The 19,027-nt window shown below is 34.5% G+C and overlaps 1 protein-coding gene across 1 annotated transcript in view; it reads left to right on the top strand.

The window, feature by feature from the left end:
- Window positions 1-14,365, top strand: part of LOC149774256 (uncharacterized) — a 55,341-nt gene extending 40,976 nt beyond the window's left edge. The window contains exons 6-8 of the mRNA XM_089945562.1: window positions 7,584-7,709; window positions 9,424-9,498; window positions 10,744-14,365. Of these exons, the coding sequence (XP_089801688.1) occupies window positions 7,584-7,709; window positions 9,424-9,498; window positions 10,744-10,790 (248 nt within the window). The 3' untranslated portion in view covers window positions 10,791-14,365. The remainder of the gene's footprint in view (window positions 1-7,583; window positions 7,710-9,423; window positions 9,499-10,743) is intronic.
- The last annotated feature ends 4,662 nt before the right edge of the window (window positions 14,366-19,027 follow it).

The raw sequence follows: 19,027 nt of genomic DNA, 5'->3' as shown, positions 1-19,027 counted from the left end.
CCGTGTGTAATTTTACAGGGTAATTATGCAATTTTGTATTCGTGCAGGTGGATATTTTTATCGCGATGATATTAGAAACCCCAGCGATGGTTGCCGGTGATGAAACACATATTGTTGCAGCTACAATTGTTGTCACTGGTGCTAACGCTGATAATACCACACCGATACCAGCAACGAGCGTAGATACAGAGTACACAATAACATCAATGAGAACCGCGCGTATTCGGTATTTTTTATGCTTTCTTTGTGTACTTGTCGATGATTTTTTTCGACGTTATTTGCCAATCACGTACCAGATCATATATACATTTTTGAACGTTCATATACTTTACATAGTAATCAATGGCGGCGTTTCGGCAGGAAATTCCAGACACCACCAGTAAGATGCTGCGGTTAATTTCTTATCAGCTGCTTCCAGCATAAACGTTTCTTCGTCTTCGCTATTTAACACAATAGACACGGTTCCAGAAAATGTATCGGTTGAATGGCGCCAGGGATGCATACTGTATATGCTAAATTTTTCAACGCTGAACACAGACACTCTGTACACACCAGTGACTTCCACGGTATGTTTGATAGTATTATTTTGCTGTGACCATGGTGAGAATCCCGATGCCACTGTGTTTACTATATTGGCAATCTGTTTGTGAGGAATTTTAATCGTATTAGTTTTTTTTAACGATATCAGGAATTCCACTTAAGACATCTAGTGTTTTCTTAATTGCAGAAATGCTCGTCTTGATATCAAAGAGTTTGATGTCAGTGGTCAACGGAGTACAAAAGAAATCGTTTGCGATTTTATTAAGTCGCTGAAAATTTCTACGCGTGTTTATGAACATATTTACGCGAATGTCATACTCGACCCGCAGCGTTGGTAATTTACTATCAACGACGCTGTAGTTAACGTCTAAATATTTGTTATTGCTGCATCTGCGTCGGATATTATATTTCTTAATTCAACTATTTTATTTCCGTTTATCTTGATTTCACCTGTGATTATATCACCGGCATTCTTCAGACGATTAGCAGCGATTTTTGCAACTTCATTTCTAAATACCGCGTTTAAGGAAACACAGGTATGTTATCCGTGGCAGCGCCATGAACTCTACGACTAATGCCATTCCACTTGATGTTACTCGTTTTTAAAACGCCATATTTATCCTGAATAACAACAATCTCACCTCGCTAAGCTCTAGAGAGGTTCATAATATCAGCGAGTTCATCCTTTGTCTCTTAATTTGACAAATCTATTTCATCATCATTTTTACTCTCCTAGTAGTATCGTCGCGGCTGATTCCGTAAATACCTACAATTATTCGTTATAACGCCCACTTATATAAGTATGCACGACATTGTGAGGTGGCAGCGATAATTTTGATATAGCATCGAGTAGAGCAATTACCTCACGGCCGCATATCCTCAGATCGGTTAGTGTTTGAGTACCAAACCGGGATCCTTGACTGCGTCAAGGAATGCTTGACATAGTTGATAAATTGAAGCGGGGGAGGCTACCCATACGAATCGAAATAAACCATTCCACGGGGATCAGTCACGTATGACACCCAATGAGTTCCTACATCGGTAATGTTATCAAAATTAGTAATACCCGTCTCAGTGCTGTTTGGTCGTTTTCGGTAACTGATCGCGCATGAGAATACATCTGAAGTTTTTTTATATTATTTTTAGTTGCTTGGCAGCATCAATTAAACCAAAAATTGACAACAGTGTTAACGAAGTGTTCCTGGAAGTCTAAGGCCCTTCTGGAAGTCTTAAGCCATTAGCCATTGCTTTTTTAATGCCATTCCACCAGCTGCTGAACAGCACCTAATGCAGATGCTTTTGCAACGGCTGGAGCTGCTCCAACATTAACGCTAGTATTGCCTCGAGGAGTGGAAATATACCGCCGGTTTTATCAGTATCTTTAATGACACCGGCGGAAAGTTCAAGTCGTATTCCAGTCTTGGATTGTTTGGCTTTATTAAGATGTTTAAGCTGACGTTCTGTCAGCGATAAATTGTTTTCACCACCTATAATCTGGCTTTGCTTTAGCGTTATTGTGGTTCCTGTTTGTTGTAATGATGCGGATTGTGGCTTTTTAATCTGACCAGGAGTCAGACTGACACAAACATGATAACATGATAACATTTATGATTAAACTTCATTTTAAATCACCAGTTACATGATTTCAACTGGTGCTTCAACAACATTCATTCGACCACCAGCACCATCAAGCAGCATTGCCTTGTCGCTGAGTATAACCGCAATTGCTCTGCAATTAACACCACCTGGATTTACTCTAGCTCTGAAGTGTATGTCAACGACATATTGCCTAAATAAATCTAAATGTTCCAGTGAAAAGTAATAGATGGGATACAGTGTTGTAAAATCCAAATGTGAGATTTGTAAACCGGTATCTACATTTTGATCACGTCCCATATACGAAAACAATCGATGATACACGTGCCCAACACTATTGTTTTCAAAATTCACGATTATATCCTCGGATTGTTCTTGGTGTCCGTTTACTCGTAAAGATGCTTAACTGACTCCAAGGTGATCAAATACATGTGGTGCAGAAACATCTTGCTGAGTCGCTATTTGACATGTATATATATCGGCCATATTGCTCTAAATGCAATATGTGGACATTGTATGCCATGATGGCAACGACTTACATTTGTGTTCATGAAAGAAAATAATCGTTGTTCTTCAGTGGTGGAGTCATTACTGGCATCCATAGTGAAAATCTATGCGGATTTACTTTCCCATCAGTAACCCCTGCTACGACTGATCGCCAAATAGCATCATTATCGTTACCTTATCGTACAATCACAACTGTGTGATTCGCTCCAAAGATATTTTTTTCAGATATTTCTGCAAAATCCAAGGATATGTGACAGTGGAATTGCGCATGAAATATTATACAGTCACCTTTCAACACTGTCCAACGTGTGACAAAACCAAGGTTCTAATTGTTGTTGTAGCTATGCGGCATCAAAATGTCAGCGCCAGATCTATCTATTCTCTCCAGGTGGTTGTGGATCAACCGCAGTATTGCGTGGTACAAGTATATGACGAAACTGAATGGTATCATGATGATCAGAGTTATCTTTGTAAAACATCTTTGACGGATCAATTGATCTTGTATAATCGTCAGAGTATCCTGCTAACGCTACTCTTGTTGTGGCAAAGTCAACATCCTTTTGAACTGTCTCGATGTTTTGGCAAAAAATCATGTATGTGGCGCTGTCAAATAACGCCATAATACCGTTATTAACAAAACCAACTGTAACATCCCTGTCGTATGGTTTGTTGAGAGGAATATATGTTACAAGCTCACATTCTACTTCAATAAATGCCTCGGCGGGTAAAAAAAAATATGTCTGATTGTATCATGGACTTGCTATTCAATTCTTTCTCGTGCCTTAGGAACACGTGCGTCATAAGAATAAAATCGATAATCGCGTATGGATTCATCTTTGTGAACTGGTTCATCCATGTCGCATGCTGTGTCGGCTGTACGCTTGAACATCTTATTGGATTACCGTTTTTCCAAATGTTATCGCGCAGACCTACGAAGACCACTTCCTGAAATGAAACGCGTATTTATTTCTACCCTAGGTTCTCCTTGATTTACCTGATCTAATAGTTTTTGATTTGCGGCCTGATTTATTTTTTTACTGACACCGCGGGCATGGTTTCCGTGGATTGTAATTTCTCTGATTGTGGTTTGACCGATTTTAAAATGCGTATTAATCGTGCTTTTCTGTCTTTGATTGCCGAGAACGCTTTACGAGCAACGTTACCGATTGCACCAGGAACTTTTTTCCCGAATAACGTCGATGACGTTCACTGATAATTGTTTTGCGATTGGTGCTGCTTTGGGAGCCATCCTTGCAAATAATCCCTGAACAACATTACCGAATCTATCTCCGTAATACGCGCTGTAAACAGGTAATCGTGAATTTACTACTCTGGCCATCACGGGTCTGCGGTGCTGCTGTTGTGTATGATCATCTTATTTGTTATTCATTTATCTAATCACTGTAGTAGCCGTCCTCGATTTTATCAATAAACGCTCGATAAACATTGATATCCATGATACCGCCTTGAAATAATCGTCGACAAATATCAGCTGCTTCATTAATAATTTCTGGAAATTTATTACCTGCTCGTTTTCCTCCTATGAGAACTTTTAGTCGTTGCACTTCATTGAGGATGTTTTTAGAACAAGTAACAAGATCACTTCCTGTAATAACACTTTCAGTAGCACCAGTGTCAGGTGCATCATAATATAGATCTGGAGATTGTGGTCGAGAAGTTGTTCTAGTTTTTTTTCTTTTGTCTACGTGCTGTTTCAATTCAATCTATCCTGGATCTTGTAGATTAATCGGTGAGTTTTAGCAGCAAATTATACCACAAGAATCCAATTACCACGTGATATCTCGAGATCATGTTGTTTTAAATAATTTCATATCCATCTACATCAATATCGATTAAATTATCCAGGTCTTAAAATTAATTAAGAGCATCATCAGTAAGCATACCTCTAGGTCGGCTACCTTCTATTCTTTGCTGTGATCTTTTTTGTGGTTGCGATGGAGAAGGTTTTAGTTTAAATTGAGGTTGAGGAGATTGTTGTAGAAATTGATCACCCAGAAAAATGTATTTGTTTCATCTAAATATGCTAAATATATCGCATAACATTTTGAGACTCAATTGTTAATTAAAATAAGTATGCGAAATATCCATTTGTACCAAGTTTCTTTACTTTCCGATTTATTATATTCGGGTTTTAAATATATGTCTATGTAATTTTAACTCGAAGCTGCAAACGATGCTCTTTTGGAAATATCATACTGCCCCTCTATTTGCTTAATAGTTTTGTCAGTAAATGTATCAAGCATTTTACTCTGCTCTTCCTATTCCGCTTCTTCCCCTAATTTTTATTTAGGCGCAGGTTCTCCTCATATTTCACCGATGTTTTCAAGTATTTCTTTATCAGCAGGTGGCCGTAGTGCGGTAGCTATATTAGTAGGAAGATCTTGTAAACTCTTCTTTGTTTGTTCGGCGGTTTGTATTATTGTCTGAGAAAACCCTTCAGTAGCCGTTGCAACTCTTTCAGTAACTCCTGTAACAGGTCTAAACAATTGTTCTGTGCAATCTGCATATTCAACTTGTTATTCTTGACGTGTTTGTAGTTTTTGGTTAACAGCATTATGTATATGAATATATTTCGTACTTGCTTCTAATCGTTCTTGAGCTAATTTAGCTGTGCATGATTCCTGGGCTTTCGGCATTATTTGTTATAATTTTATTTTTTTTGATATAAGCAACGAGGGCACTGTCTCGGCACAGTCACTGTCGCGATCTCTTTTTGTGCGATTTTATTTGGTGATTTTCAGGAAGGCTTATTTCGCTAGTGAGTCAGTTAGAGGCTGCTAAAAATGATGCAGCTAATATACGTTCCACATCCCCACTCTCACCCCATAACCATACCGTAATACAACGTTAAAAATCTAAAGGCATTATGAAAAGTTACAACAATTTGACAGCTGTGGATTAGATATTTGCAAAAATTCTTATACAATTCACAGAACTTCAGAAACGAAAGATAACAAAAGGAACAATATTTATGATGCCAAATATGTATTGTCTAAAGTTAAATTACTCTATTTACTACTGTTCTGCTTTTATAATTGATATATCGTACACAAATATATGACCCGTAGAGAACACCGGGAAAGTATTACATCAAATGGAAGGAATATGCTGAAATATCTCCCTTCGAAGTTGATGTGGAGGAACAAAATTAGTTCAAGTCATTTACTGTATTACAATCGGAATTCAACGTCTGCAGAAAACTTAAATAATGGGAAAAAATAGAATTATTACATATTTTTAAAATTTTTAAGTAAAGCTGAAAGACTGAAGAGCAGTTGATAATTATAGCCTTTAACATTTACAGAAAAATAATGACTTTCACGAAGACAATATAAAATAGAAGACTTATATATAAGATTAATGTGAGTGATAATATTTTGATTCTTTCAAAGAAATCTACGATTATCCGTTGCGGTTTTAAGCAAACGAATAACTTATTTTAGTTTAAAGTTAGATACAAATAAAACAAAATGTAGCGTATTAAAAAGGATTCATTACATTTGACTAGACAAAATCAATACACGTGTGAATGAATGTAGTAAAAATTTGATAAAAAATAAAACAAATGAATGCTGCTGAAATTTCTATAATACACACGAATACAACCTACGATTTGTCTTTTCCAGATTGAAGCGACTTAATAATAAATAGCTATAACAGAAATGAGAACTCGCAAATATGAACACTACTGAAAAAGAACTTTTTATACAGAGGCAGAATATTGGTGTGGTATAAAGAAATATTGACGATTTAAGTGTAAAAGTGAAACGATTAATAAAGAATTATTGGCACAAGGAAAATGCATGCGAGCATAAACAGACGAAATGAAAACAATGTATTAAATAATACGAAGATAACAATAAGATAGAAGTAGGTAAAGAAAGATACACTTCAGTCAGACATTTATAAATCTTTGATTTAGATATACTTACTTATAGGAGTAAAGACTTTCAATTTCCATTGATAATACTATGTAACGTCATAATCCAAGTGAAGATAAAAAAGGATAAATTTTAAGAACTGCCTACAAAGATATTACTAATATAGTTTGGATATATATAAAAATGTTCCTGTATGGTTAAAGCAGAATGTTAACCATATTCTATTCTACTGACGTCATAAGCACTTGAATTTAACTTTAGTCTGTTTTTTATCTTATGCATTCTCTATTTTAGCAACACCACAAACATTTGCTAGCATAGGATTAACTATTAGAATAACAACATGTTGAAGCACCAGTCCTACCTATAACGTAGCTTATTTTAAAATGTGATCTAATGCAGATAAACGTGTAATTGGGCCTAACACGTACATCTAAAATCTCTTTAAAACAATATTTGTATTAAAAGTGAAGCATATGACCTAATGATACTAGATTAAAGCGCTAAAAGTAAATGCAGAATGCTGTTATTTTGATATGTTAGATTGGATATCTAGGATAGGAGAACTCCAAGGGAGTATATGGTTCACTTTGAAACTGTTAAATGCAGCAATCTTCATAAGCACTAGAAAAGAATTGTGGGAGTTTTAAGTATCTAAACTATTGCAATTCCACCTAAACCGGGCGCCAAATAGGTATTTTAAACTGATATGAGACGCTTTGTTTGATGAAGATGGGAAAATGTTTTGTCACCACATATGTCAAACGCAAAAGCCATATAATGCAAATTTACTGTCATGTCATAGTCACTATCACAATTTGTAATTTATATTTTGTTTTTAATTTATACTAGTTATGCTTCAATTACCAAACATTATATAGTGGATGTGAGCAACATACAGTAGCAGCCTTGTTGTAGTTAAAATTCTGCCGGGTACGTGAACAATAGTATTAATACAAGTATGCATGACTAATGAAAGATATTTATAAAACAAATTTCGAGTGCCTTATGTACAAACTGTATTGATTTATTTTACAGGCAACGGTTTAGCAACATTATCCGAAATGCCACAAATACCGACTGTTGTCATAGTCTCGGTTGTCCTTGTCACAGTCTTCCTCGTCCTATTAGTTGTGATCGTGATTTTAAAGATACTGCAGAGACGTAAGTTCGTTTTCAGATTCATATCCGTTTCATAAGAGCTTGTATATATATTTGAGCCAGCGTAGCGAATATCCTTAATTTATCATGTTAAGAATTGTACTGAAATCTGTACCAATGAGCTTCTTCTGAGCCTAAGTAGGTGATACATGTATGGCAGGCGATTTTGAGCTTATCTAACGTACTTAGGAATAACGACCTTGATGAAATAAATGGTAGCGAATTGACTAAAAGGACCATACAAATCTTTACATTTAGCTGGTAAAATTGGACTAATAAATGCAGGAAATGAACAGCTCTTTTTGGAACAAAATAGATAATCATTAAATTTGTCAAAGGTTTAAATAACCAGTAATTCTTAACAGATTTCAAAATTTCAATATAATTGACAATTCGTTATTATTCCTTTGATCTGAACATGCCTCAATTATTCTTGATATTTATATGTTTAGGGTGACGTTAGCTCACTCGCTTTCTTTTTTTCATAAGAGTCCTGTGTAGTATTGTCCTCTTGGATCAGTTGTGGTTGTCCGTGTATAGGGACTGCATAAATATGTATCTGACAATTTTGGGCAAATATCAGTATAAAACGAGCTTATTTGCTGTGTCTGATTGTAGGAGTGTAAGAGCGTGAACTAGTGAATATTGCTACAATATCATCCTAACCTTTAAAATCAGTTTGTGAATTATTTGATCTGAAAGAATACCTCTGAAAATAACTGAATAATTGTTTTTTGACTAGACCAAACTAAACTTATTTACTTTAGACATTTACCTATGCAACTCGTTGAAAGTTGGTTAAACGTTAAAACAAAACATGCTTTAGAATAAATGTATATACAATTATAACAACACAGTTTAATATTGACTAATGAACTGTGCATACATTGTTTCTGGGTACTGGAGCTATTGTGGCATGTTTTACGCATTCAAATGTGCACCTCTTAGAAATTTTCTAAGAGTAGCATATAAGTGTGTTTTTTCGATGTCGTGAAGTGGTGTAATGTTGAGCTACTATCCGCCAAAGGCTTTGAGGAGCCAGGAAATGCTATAAAATCATCTATTTGTTATTATTTAAGGAATAAATATCTTTTCTCAATCACCGATAATCACATGTCATAGTCATGCTCATTGAAGCTATAATTTTACCATTTAACAGTTTGAAGTTTTGATTGTTCTGAAAGATAATTATCTCGTATTTACAACGTCCGTATTATACATTTCGTGTTCATTCACATTTCATATTTAGCATTTTACATTAGCTTGATATTATGCAAAGTTGTATTGTTCATTTTCAACCGTAGGTACATATTTTGTGTTTGTGTTGCAATATTTTTGTCTGTAACTTTAAGTTAGTATCCTTCGGATGCAGTCTAATATTTTATGATTAGGTATGTTCTCAATGTTACTTAGTCCTACTTCAACTGAGTTTCTCATATTTGCACCACTGCAGCATCTATACACTTGTATATTCCATTTAAGATAGAAATGACTGATTCATACTTAAATTTTAATATGTTTTGAGCAATATTTATTTACTTCGAGAAAATATCTTCAATGTCCATTTAGTCGATATGGTTGAATTTGTCATAATATATTTATTTAACAGCAGTCATTCTGTAATATGAAACGTACTTTCACACTTATTAACGGACGTAATAATGAGGTATTAAAATTAAATGAGGTATCAGATGTTCATTATTTATTTTTGATACAGAGTTTGGAATAGTGCATACAAAATCTCAAAGAGGAACAAGTCCAAATCTACTATCAGTTCGAGAGAGACATACTGGTAGGTAGATGAAAGGAAAACAATAAACGCTTATGTATAAATGATGTAGAATTTGAAACAGAAAATGTTATGTGTCTCTAAAGATATAACACTCTATATAAAAATTCTCACGGGGAACAGGAGGGAACGTTGTTAAGGTGGAACACAGAAAACAACATTTCTAAAATGGGGTCTTTGTTTTTATATGGTATGCAATTTTCCTTTCTCCTTTATTAATGTACAAAGACATTTTATTAGGCAAAGGTTATACGTGCAAATTATATATTCCGAAGATAATTTTGTTTTACCTAATACTTTTTCGGTGTTTCTGCAATGAGTATTCTCTAAGTTTTGTAACATTATGTTTGGTATTATTCCGCGACTAGGTAATTTCGCTTGTATGGGAACATACATATGCAATGTTGTTATAGGAGATAAAATTCAAGGGAAATCTATATTTTACAATAGTTACAATATGAACATTCGATTACTCCTGAAGATTATTGCCTTCTCTTTTAACACTCTTCTCGTCACAGATCATTATACTCGGGTGATAGTAATCTGAAAGGAAACAAATAAAATGTAAACTTTATAAAGTGATTGTTTACATGGTCCCAAATACAATATCGTATGAGACACCTTGTAGGGTAATTTGTAGGAAATAAAACATTTGTGATCCTTACCAAGTAAGTCAGTAATCTAACTGTTACAGTATTGTTCTCCTCAATCAATACGATTCAACGTTGATAAAGTTCTTTCGTATATCAATCACCCATTGTAAATGACACAAAAGTCAGTAAAGTATTAATTAAGTTCGATAGAACATCTATAGTCATTGTGTATTTATCATTTATCAACTGGAAAAGTTTGCTAACTATTGAAATAAAACTCTATATGACAAAGCTAAATAATAACTTAGATATCTCTGCTGCCTGAGCATTACAATATGTTCTTATGAAATTCGTATATGTTTCATTCATTTTATGTAACTCATATTATTTATCTTCTTGTATGTTCCATGTAATGATGCCATGATAATTCCTGCTTAAATCTACATATGTCCTTGGCAACATTTGATCACTTCTAAATTCTTAATTGTTTTTTTCAAGTTCCATGTTATCGATACGCAATATATTTAAGATCAATATAATCTACTGAGATCCGTGATTTTGCAATCTAAAGGATGAGCATGTTAACATTTTGTAATAAGAGTAAGCATGTTTATTTAGAAAATGTCAGAGCTTTGTTTTTATTTATTTACTGCAGATGGGGAACAAGATTATGAAGCTTCATTCGACGAAACACAAGTGTAAATAATAATAAATGTATCTCATTAGTCAGAGTTTGAATGGTCCTTCGTTGTAATAACGGGATGCATTTGGTCAGTATTATCAGAAAGTAATGAAACGATTAAGTATACTTCGCTTGTGTATAGCACAGTAACAGCAAACTTCTAGTGCAAAAGTTGAAATATTTCAATTTGGTGAAGGAAAAGTAGTAATAAGAACACATGCAACGATCTAGCATTTTACCTAACTTCTAAAAGAATACTTGTTTGCATGAAATAGATTGGCAAAATGTAATGTGCAAACTGGCAACCTTCTCCAGAAAGAGAACAAATTCGTTTCATTCCTTCCCTTTAGCCCTTAATAACTTACTATGTATGTACTGCAACAATTATTGCGTCAAGACATTAAAGACTTAGTAAGTATGGGGAAAGAGATGGACGAAGTAAAAGCAGCAAGGGAAAATGTGATATGTACAAACGATACTTTTGAACATCAAGTGAATCAAGGTATATTAATTATTCAAGCATTATAGCGATAATTAACATATAAGTTGACTATTAGTGTAGATATCTGTAAAAAAATATATCAATGACGAAAATGGTTTTGAAATTATGGACGAAATAACAAAATGATAATAATACAACGATATTTAAACAATGTACGTTGGTTGCCATGAAGCCAAACGGTCAAAATTGACGATATATTTGACTATAATAGGAAATTGCTTTCGAGAAAGATTTAAAATATAAATGGAAATATGATAACAATATTTCTCTTGGGAGAACAAAACAAAAATTCGTAATCTTAATAAGATGCACTATCGATTATGCAAGAAACCTATGACAAATCAAAGAATTTGTCAATATAAATTATTTCTGTTGACTTCTTGGCAATTATTGATTTTATGATTAATATTAGTGCCAGTTATGTGATCATATTACAATGTGTAGCTTAAGAACATTTACCGACACTGGTATACCAGATTGTCCTTCGGTGAGTTCAATATTTTGAGCATTATTATCTAATACATTTTTCATTCCTATCACTTTTGTCACATACAATGTCATATCATAAGTCGCCTTCCTGTATGATTTTAATTGTCATAGTATTATATATATATATATATATATATATATATATATATATATATATATATATATATATATATATATATATATATATATAGATATAGATATATATATATATATATATATATATATATATATATATATATATATATATTTGACTAATATGTAAAAGAAAGTTTTCCTGCATAAATCATTCTTTGTCTTTATGATGAGTGTATTAGTATGCTTAATTTGTATTTTATTTAGGATTATCTCCATGATTATATGATATGTATAGCTGTACTATGCAATTGGTCTTTGTCCAAAATTGAAGAAAGGGTATATCTTGCTATTCACATTTATTCTGGAAACATACTACGTAGCTAATATTTATTCATGATTCTTTATTACACATCCAGATCGTTATCACTGGAGGTAAACATTTTTGCCCGTATCTGACTTTAGAACATTACTTTTTCACTTGAAAATTCCTGACCTTGTTGACACCGTGGACGTTTTAAAACGGAAATTGACATATATCCTGGCCCTATTATTATGCCTCAGATTATTATATTCATTTCGTTTGCTTCGCAATTCATATGTCCCACCATATAATCCGAAACATAATCAGGTTATTGCTGTGTCCATTGTTTAATTTGGGAAATTTTATTTGTTTAAATTATTCACTGGAATTGTAAAATGTTCATCATTTTTACTTTTTGTACAAAAATGTTATTGAGACATTATTGTTAATTCACTCAAATACATTTTGGATTATATAACTGTGATACATCGATACAGTTAATACATCACCACATTTCGGGCTATTGACACATCAGCACCTGTACAATTGGAATTAAACCGCGTCATCCCTGGAATTAATATTGAGGTGATTACACTTGGAGTTATGATATAACGTTTAAGAATATTTGGAATTTAATTCACCATACTGTAAGTCCTTTCTAAATTTTCACTTTGGATTCTAGGGAAAATAAAATATTTCTTGACGTTTGCACAAAATTTTGGTATTCGCTATTTTTTATTAGTTCGTTTAAGACCATATAATAATAGCTGTATACATTCATCCACTGTAAGAAAACGTACGAAATAATCTACAATGACGCAGAAGCGAGACATCTGACATGTTTGATAAATTTATTAAAGCCGTAATTAAGCAATCAATTTACAGCATGGATTATATGTATAAGCGACACAAATATTTGAGATTATTGGATATGTAAGGATATGCTTTGATGCAACAGTTGCTGTACAGGCATGTATAACATAAATGGTAAAACGGACATAATACAGCAACAAGAAAGGTTAGTGTGACTTGCTACCTTACACATGTAACCCATGTTAGGAAAATGAACCTGTTTAATTAGGAGGCATGATGTAATATTAAACATTACCATCTTAACTGATAAACAGTATCGCCCAGTTGATGGCCTTGAAAAATAACTGCTATGCACTTGATTATGAAACGTTTTCTTACCGGAGTAAATAAGGGAAAGAAGAATGCAACAAAAGATCGAAAAAGGTTAGGACTGAACATTTCGTAAACGTGGTCACGATGTCGATTAATTTGTCCGTCACGTACATGTACCTTTTTATGTGATCAGAAGAGAAAAGGTTCTGATCTATTTTTAACAACCTTGGCGATCCGCGTGTGTGAATATGGTTAATTCATCTTCTACATTCGCACAACCTTGATAATGGTTCATGTGTACTTGTATATTCTTCTCCACATTCAGTCATGTAGAAAAAGAAAAGATCAACATAATAAACCTCGTTGAATGTTTAGACATCAAACCAATTAAGGGTAATCTACCTTGATGCAGGTAGGTATATTTACCATAAAGCTTGTTTGACCAACTATGTAAGACTAACCAAAGTGTGCCATTTGCCGCGGTTGCATTCTTTGGAATTGTCGCTTCACCTTTCATATAGACGCTAGAATATTTTGATCGTGTGCCATTATATCAACATAGTTTACCTCCTATTAATGGATATTGCCAAAGGGGGTGTAACCTACCAGTCAAATCTAGGCCTCCATACTTCATTTGGCTATTCTTCCTCCTAGTGTAGGATTAGCTGAATGTAGGTCATAGATTAATTACATATGGTGACATTGACGTGCACGGCTAATATTTTGATGTTAAAAAAACCATGGTATGTCGATGACATTCCGTATCAATACGATTTAGTGCTGCTTCTTTTGGTGTCGATTGGGCATTAGAATCAAGTCGTATATCAAGCCTACAGTAATTATATCCAGGAATGTGTTCGTCACCAGTTTATTTAATCCTAGGTGTCGATGGTAGTTTTGTTAATGCAAAAGCGACATCACCAGCGAAATTTTTTTTTAGAATTTGAAGGTCAGACAAATACTAACTTTTTTGTTTCATATCAAACACATGTTCCTGAGAAGTGTTTTCATGCTGTATATCACATAATATGAAAAGATGGTTGAATTATATAACAACTGCATTGTACAAAAATTGCCAGTCATAATAAATAAAAGAAAATGAAGATCTTTTGAAAGCATTCTGTATTTTTTATATCATTGCATTTTTTCAAGTAGGCAATCACCACTCAAGCACGGTATCATGTTTCTAAACTCAGTTCGAGCGTTGACTATGTTTTCCTGCTAGATCAGGAAAACCTCAACTATTGTAGAATCTGAGTATGAGATGGTTAAGATGAAATCGCCTATTATGATAGCGCCGTCGGTTGATGATAAATAATGTTATGCTGTTCTTAAAGTATTTACGATATCGCTCCAGTCATCTTTGAAAAGTAAATTGCATCCTTTCGACTTATTTCCCACTATTGATGAACCACCTGCCAATGATGACACGTATTCAACTAGATGTAAACTAGTTGTGTACGACAGCAACACCAAACCAACCACTCGAGAATATTTTGCTGAGGTTGGTACATATGTACACGTGTCCAAAGGCATCCGAGACAACTGTAACATGATAATGTTAGTCATGGTGTAGCAACTGCCCATTTGACGCGATGTGCCGCAGGTGTTTCCTAAAATGAGTTCTGGAATAAGTTTGTGCAGGTCACTTAAGATCTGGCGAGGTTTCTCCGTATTGAATTAAATAGTGTGTCAAACAAATATGGCACGGGTTTTGGATGAAACAAGATAAAAAAAGAGCATAATCATATTACATTTCACACCTATCAGAGTTATCATAGCTGAAAATGAACAGGAACAGTATCTGATTCGTATTGTTATAGCCGGCCGCAAAGGTGTCAAAGATATGTTAAAGTTAAACCAGACTACATGAGAAGACCTCACATATGTCTTTGAACAAACATATAAACCACTCACCAGGCCCACACGTGTTGAAAATATTCAAAAGACCACTAGAGTATTCCCGCAAGAAGATACCACGGTAGCGAGAAGAGACGAAGAACAGGATACGATTCGTACGATAGCTAAACACACCAATGATATAAAGAATTCCACGATGGCAACCGCGGTTACTATTGAACCATTGCCAGAAGCAATTTAGGTAGCCAAAGAATTTTTCGAAGAAATTGGGAAAATCTTTGCACTAATGTATTTGCCGAATACAGAGAGGCAACCAAGAAACTTCCAAAAACACCTACAACTGTTCATAAGACAGTAACTAACACGCCACAATCTTTTAATGAACGAGAGCATTAGTGGACCTTAATGAATACTATACCTACCGGACTTAATGTAACCTCCCATCCACCGTACCTGTTGATAAAACCGTTTAGGTCCTTGGCAAACACATGCCCAATGTGGATATTTTGGAACATCACCGGTTAGAGATAAATCTCTTGAAAGTCGTAGGATGAAGTTTTGTGATCAGGAAATTAAACTGTTGGTCCCTAAAATAATTGCGGTAAACCGTGTTTGCTATATATATGAGTATATAGAAGAATGCTTGTTAATGCTAGGCAGAATTAATATTTTGATAGAAATAATGCTATCATGCAGGTCAGAGAATTTTTGATTCGTACTCTACGGAGATCCGAACTTACGTCCGCAGTGAAACTGCATACATCGCCTTACCTGCACACACCAGCCCCAATTCCATCACGACTAAGCACGCATCACCAAAATGAAGCGACTGAATCGGTGTTATATTCAGTCGTGCGTAGCAGACACACTCGCAAGCCGACAAAGTATTTAATTCTCATCTATCTTCACAGTCCTTCCGGATGATTAATTATAAAGAATTATAAATATGCATCAAACAGGATGGAAAGTGTTATTCCTGGAGTATATAGATTGTTACTTGATAATAGTGGGCAGAATTAATAGTTTAATACAAATTATACTGTCATACATGTTCGATACATATTAATTAGTACTCTATGGAGATTTAAATTCAGGTTTGCGCGTAAACGGCACACATCGCCTTGCCTGCACACACCAGCTCATATTCCATAACGACTAAGCACGAATCAGCAAAACATGATGCGACTCAATCCGTGTTATATATCAAAATCTTTCATGAAAAGAAATAGTTCGTAATGTAAACGCTGGATTACACTCAAACGGCTTTTATTTCCTAAGTACTGGACTCGGTGTGGGGGTGCTAAATACATAAAGGGTAAATTTCCATCAACATTCTCGTACAAAGACACTGTACCCATAAATATGGGAGAAGATACAATATTTCTTATGTCTGTATGGCTAAACCGTATTTCGGCCTTGTCATCATCAATTTACAATTGTTTGTAGTGTGAAATAAAAAAAAAATTATTTTCCCATTGTCATCTGTACGACGTTCTACGAAAGTAAGCCACCATGATTACTATTACTGAGGAACACGAAGAGAAATATGTATGTTTCAGGTGTCTTAGTACTATATTTGCGTTCATAATTCGTTTTTGCCTATTTTGGGCAAACATTAAATATGTGTCTGGATCTACGCAGATTGATTGGTGTAAATGGTATAACAGTATACAGGTTTAATAGCTCAGGATCTTTTTAAAGTAAACCCGTGTAAAACCGATTTCCATGCCCGAAGATTTATGATCAACATTTTGATATTACGCTATGTATTTGTGTCATATAACTCGAAATGAGGTCAACAAAAGTATAGCATGGTAGATGTATTACAATATAGTACAATATGATTCATGCAATTACAAATAAGTATAAATCATTCAACCAAATACCAACAGAATAAAGATTTTTTTTTAGTTTCGTCAGCAGCAAAGAGGGTGAACAGACTACTTGCTGGAAGGTCCATTTTTGAAAAATAATGCTTTCTACGAAACATGAAAAATAAGTCAATAACGTCAAACCAAATCCTTTAACTAAGACTGAGAGTTTCTCCAATCGGGTTAGTTTGTTTTGTTACAGTATGTTTATCGTTCGTGTTTTAAAAATGTGTATGTGTTTAGTTTATCTACCGTGAAACGTATTTGCGATCGCACCCTCCCTGCTGCTGTGTTGTGTAATTAAATCTTTATTAGATCAATCTCTCAGCTGAATATTTTGTCAAGAACTATACGATATCGTGATCGAGGATCATGTAAGTTTACTATTATAAACCGTTGTAGGGTAAATTGTGCTTTTGAGTTTTTGAACTTAATCATGTCAATATCCCCTGAACACCAAGTCCGAAGAATGTTTCGCAGAGCATCTGTATCGCTTTCATTAAACACAACTAAACTATTCCAATTATCTCTGATCACTTTAGGTATTTGTGTATATGCTAGGTAACATATATAACATCGGTATTTTTATGTTTTCCTTGGGAAAATATCTGAGTGGATTTGGTTGTTTATCTAGCATTACATCATCATATATTACACAATTATAAATGAATCCATCGAAGTCATCTACAGATGGGGCTTCGTCAATATCTGTGATAAAATTAAAAATATAACTACCGTCCTCGTCCGACAATTGTGCATTTGCATTAAAATCTGTAAGTACATCGTAACATCTCTGATCATCAACTGACGGAGCCACTAAATCCAACTTATCCCACTCGAGCCATCTCATTATCAGATTAAGTCATAATTGCGTCTTACCAGACCCAGATTGATCTATGAGAATTGCTCTGATATAATTTGGTAGCGATGGATGATGTTTTGCTGGCTCTTGCCTTCCTGTCGCGGAAAAATCAATGACATCCATGTTGTACAAATATAACAAATAATATGGATCTATATTGTGTTCGATTCAGAGCATTCACCCGCAAGTGGATTAACAACAATAATAACAAAACATAAAAAGCGTACACTTACAGGCAAGTGTGTGAAATGTGATACATATCAATATAAATTTATTTCGTATCGTGTAAGGACAGGTGGTGATATCGCTGCTTCATTAGCAAAATTAAAAGGAACTCCGTGGGCTAAATGTCCAGGAGAAAAAACATCTTACTGGATACAACTGTTGTGGTGCTGAAACTCGACTTGATATCCAACTTGACGAGCGATGCCAACCGAAACCTGGAAAGTATCCAATAAGTGCAATTGATCAAGCATGTCACGTTCATGATGTAGCTTATACAAGTAAAGATTTACATCAACGACATAGTTCAGATGTTAAGTTGATTCACTGATTAAATTGCAATAAAACATAAATCTTTTTGAGACTCATTAGCTAATTGGTTGGTAAGATCTGCGATGAAAGGTAAACTAGTATTAGAGGTTGGTAATTAATCGATCAATTATCATAAAACAATGGAATCGATTTATTACAGCCGAATAGGGTATTGAAGAGGTAGAGCAGCGATTAGTAAACTTGTATATTCAGAAAATGTTACACGTTCTGTTGCTGAAAAATGGTTAGCTAGATGGGCATTATGGCAAATTTATTCACCACCACCTAAGCAAATTAAGTGGCCATATCTTGATGCCAGCATTCCTAATGAAGTTCATCAAGCAGATATTTATTTTTACCACACGATATTATTAAAATTGGTAGACATCAATCACGTACATACAAATACGAGTTAACTGTCGTTGACGTTGCAAGTAGATATAAGGAAGCAGAGCCACTATTAACTAAATCAGCAGCTGAAGTTGTATCTGCTTTTGAACGAATTTATCAACGAGGCCACTTGCGATGGCCACAGATGCTGCAGGTTGATCCTGGCAAGAAATGTATTGGTGCAGTGTCATCTCTGATGAAAAAGCATAATGTCACAATTAGACGAGGACATACCGTAATTCATTGTG

The sequence above is a fragment of the Sinohyriopsis cumingii genome, unplaced genomic scaffold (assembly GCF_028554795.1).
Source record: "Sinohyriopsis cumingii isolate HCF-2022 unplaced genomic scaffold, ASM2855479v2 utg000360l, whole genome shotgun sequence".
NCBI lineage: Eukaryota > Metazoa > Mollusca > Bivalvia > Unionida > Unionidae > Sinohyriopsis > Sinohyriopsis cumingii.
The sequence above is the reverse complement of the archived record's forward strand: the minus strand, read 5'-3'. Positions and strand labels throughout refer to the sequence as shown.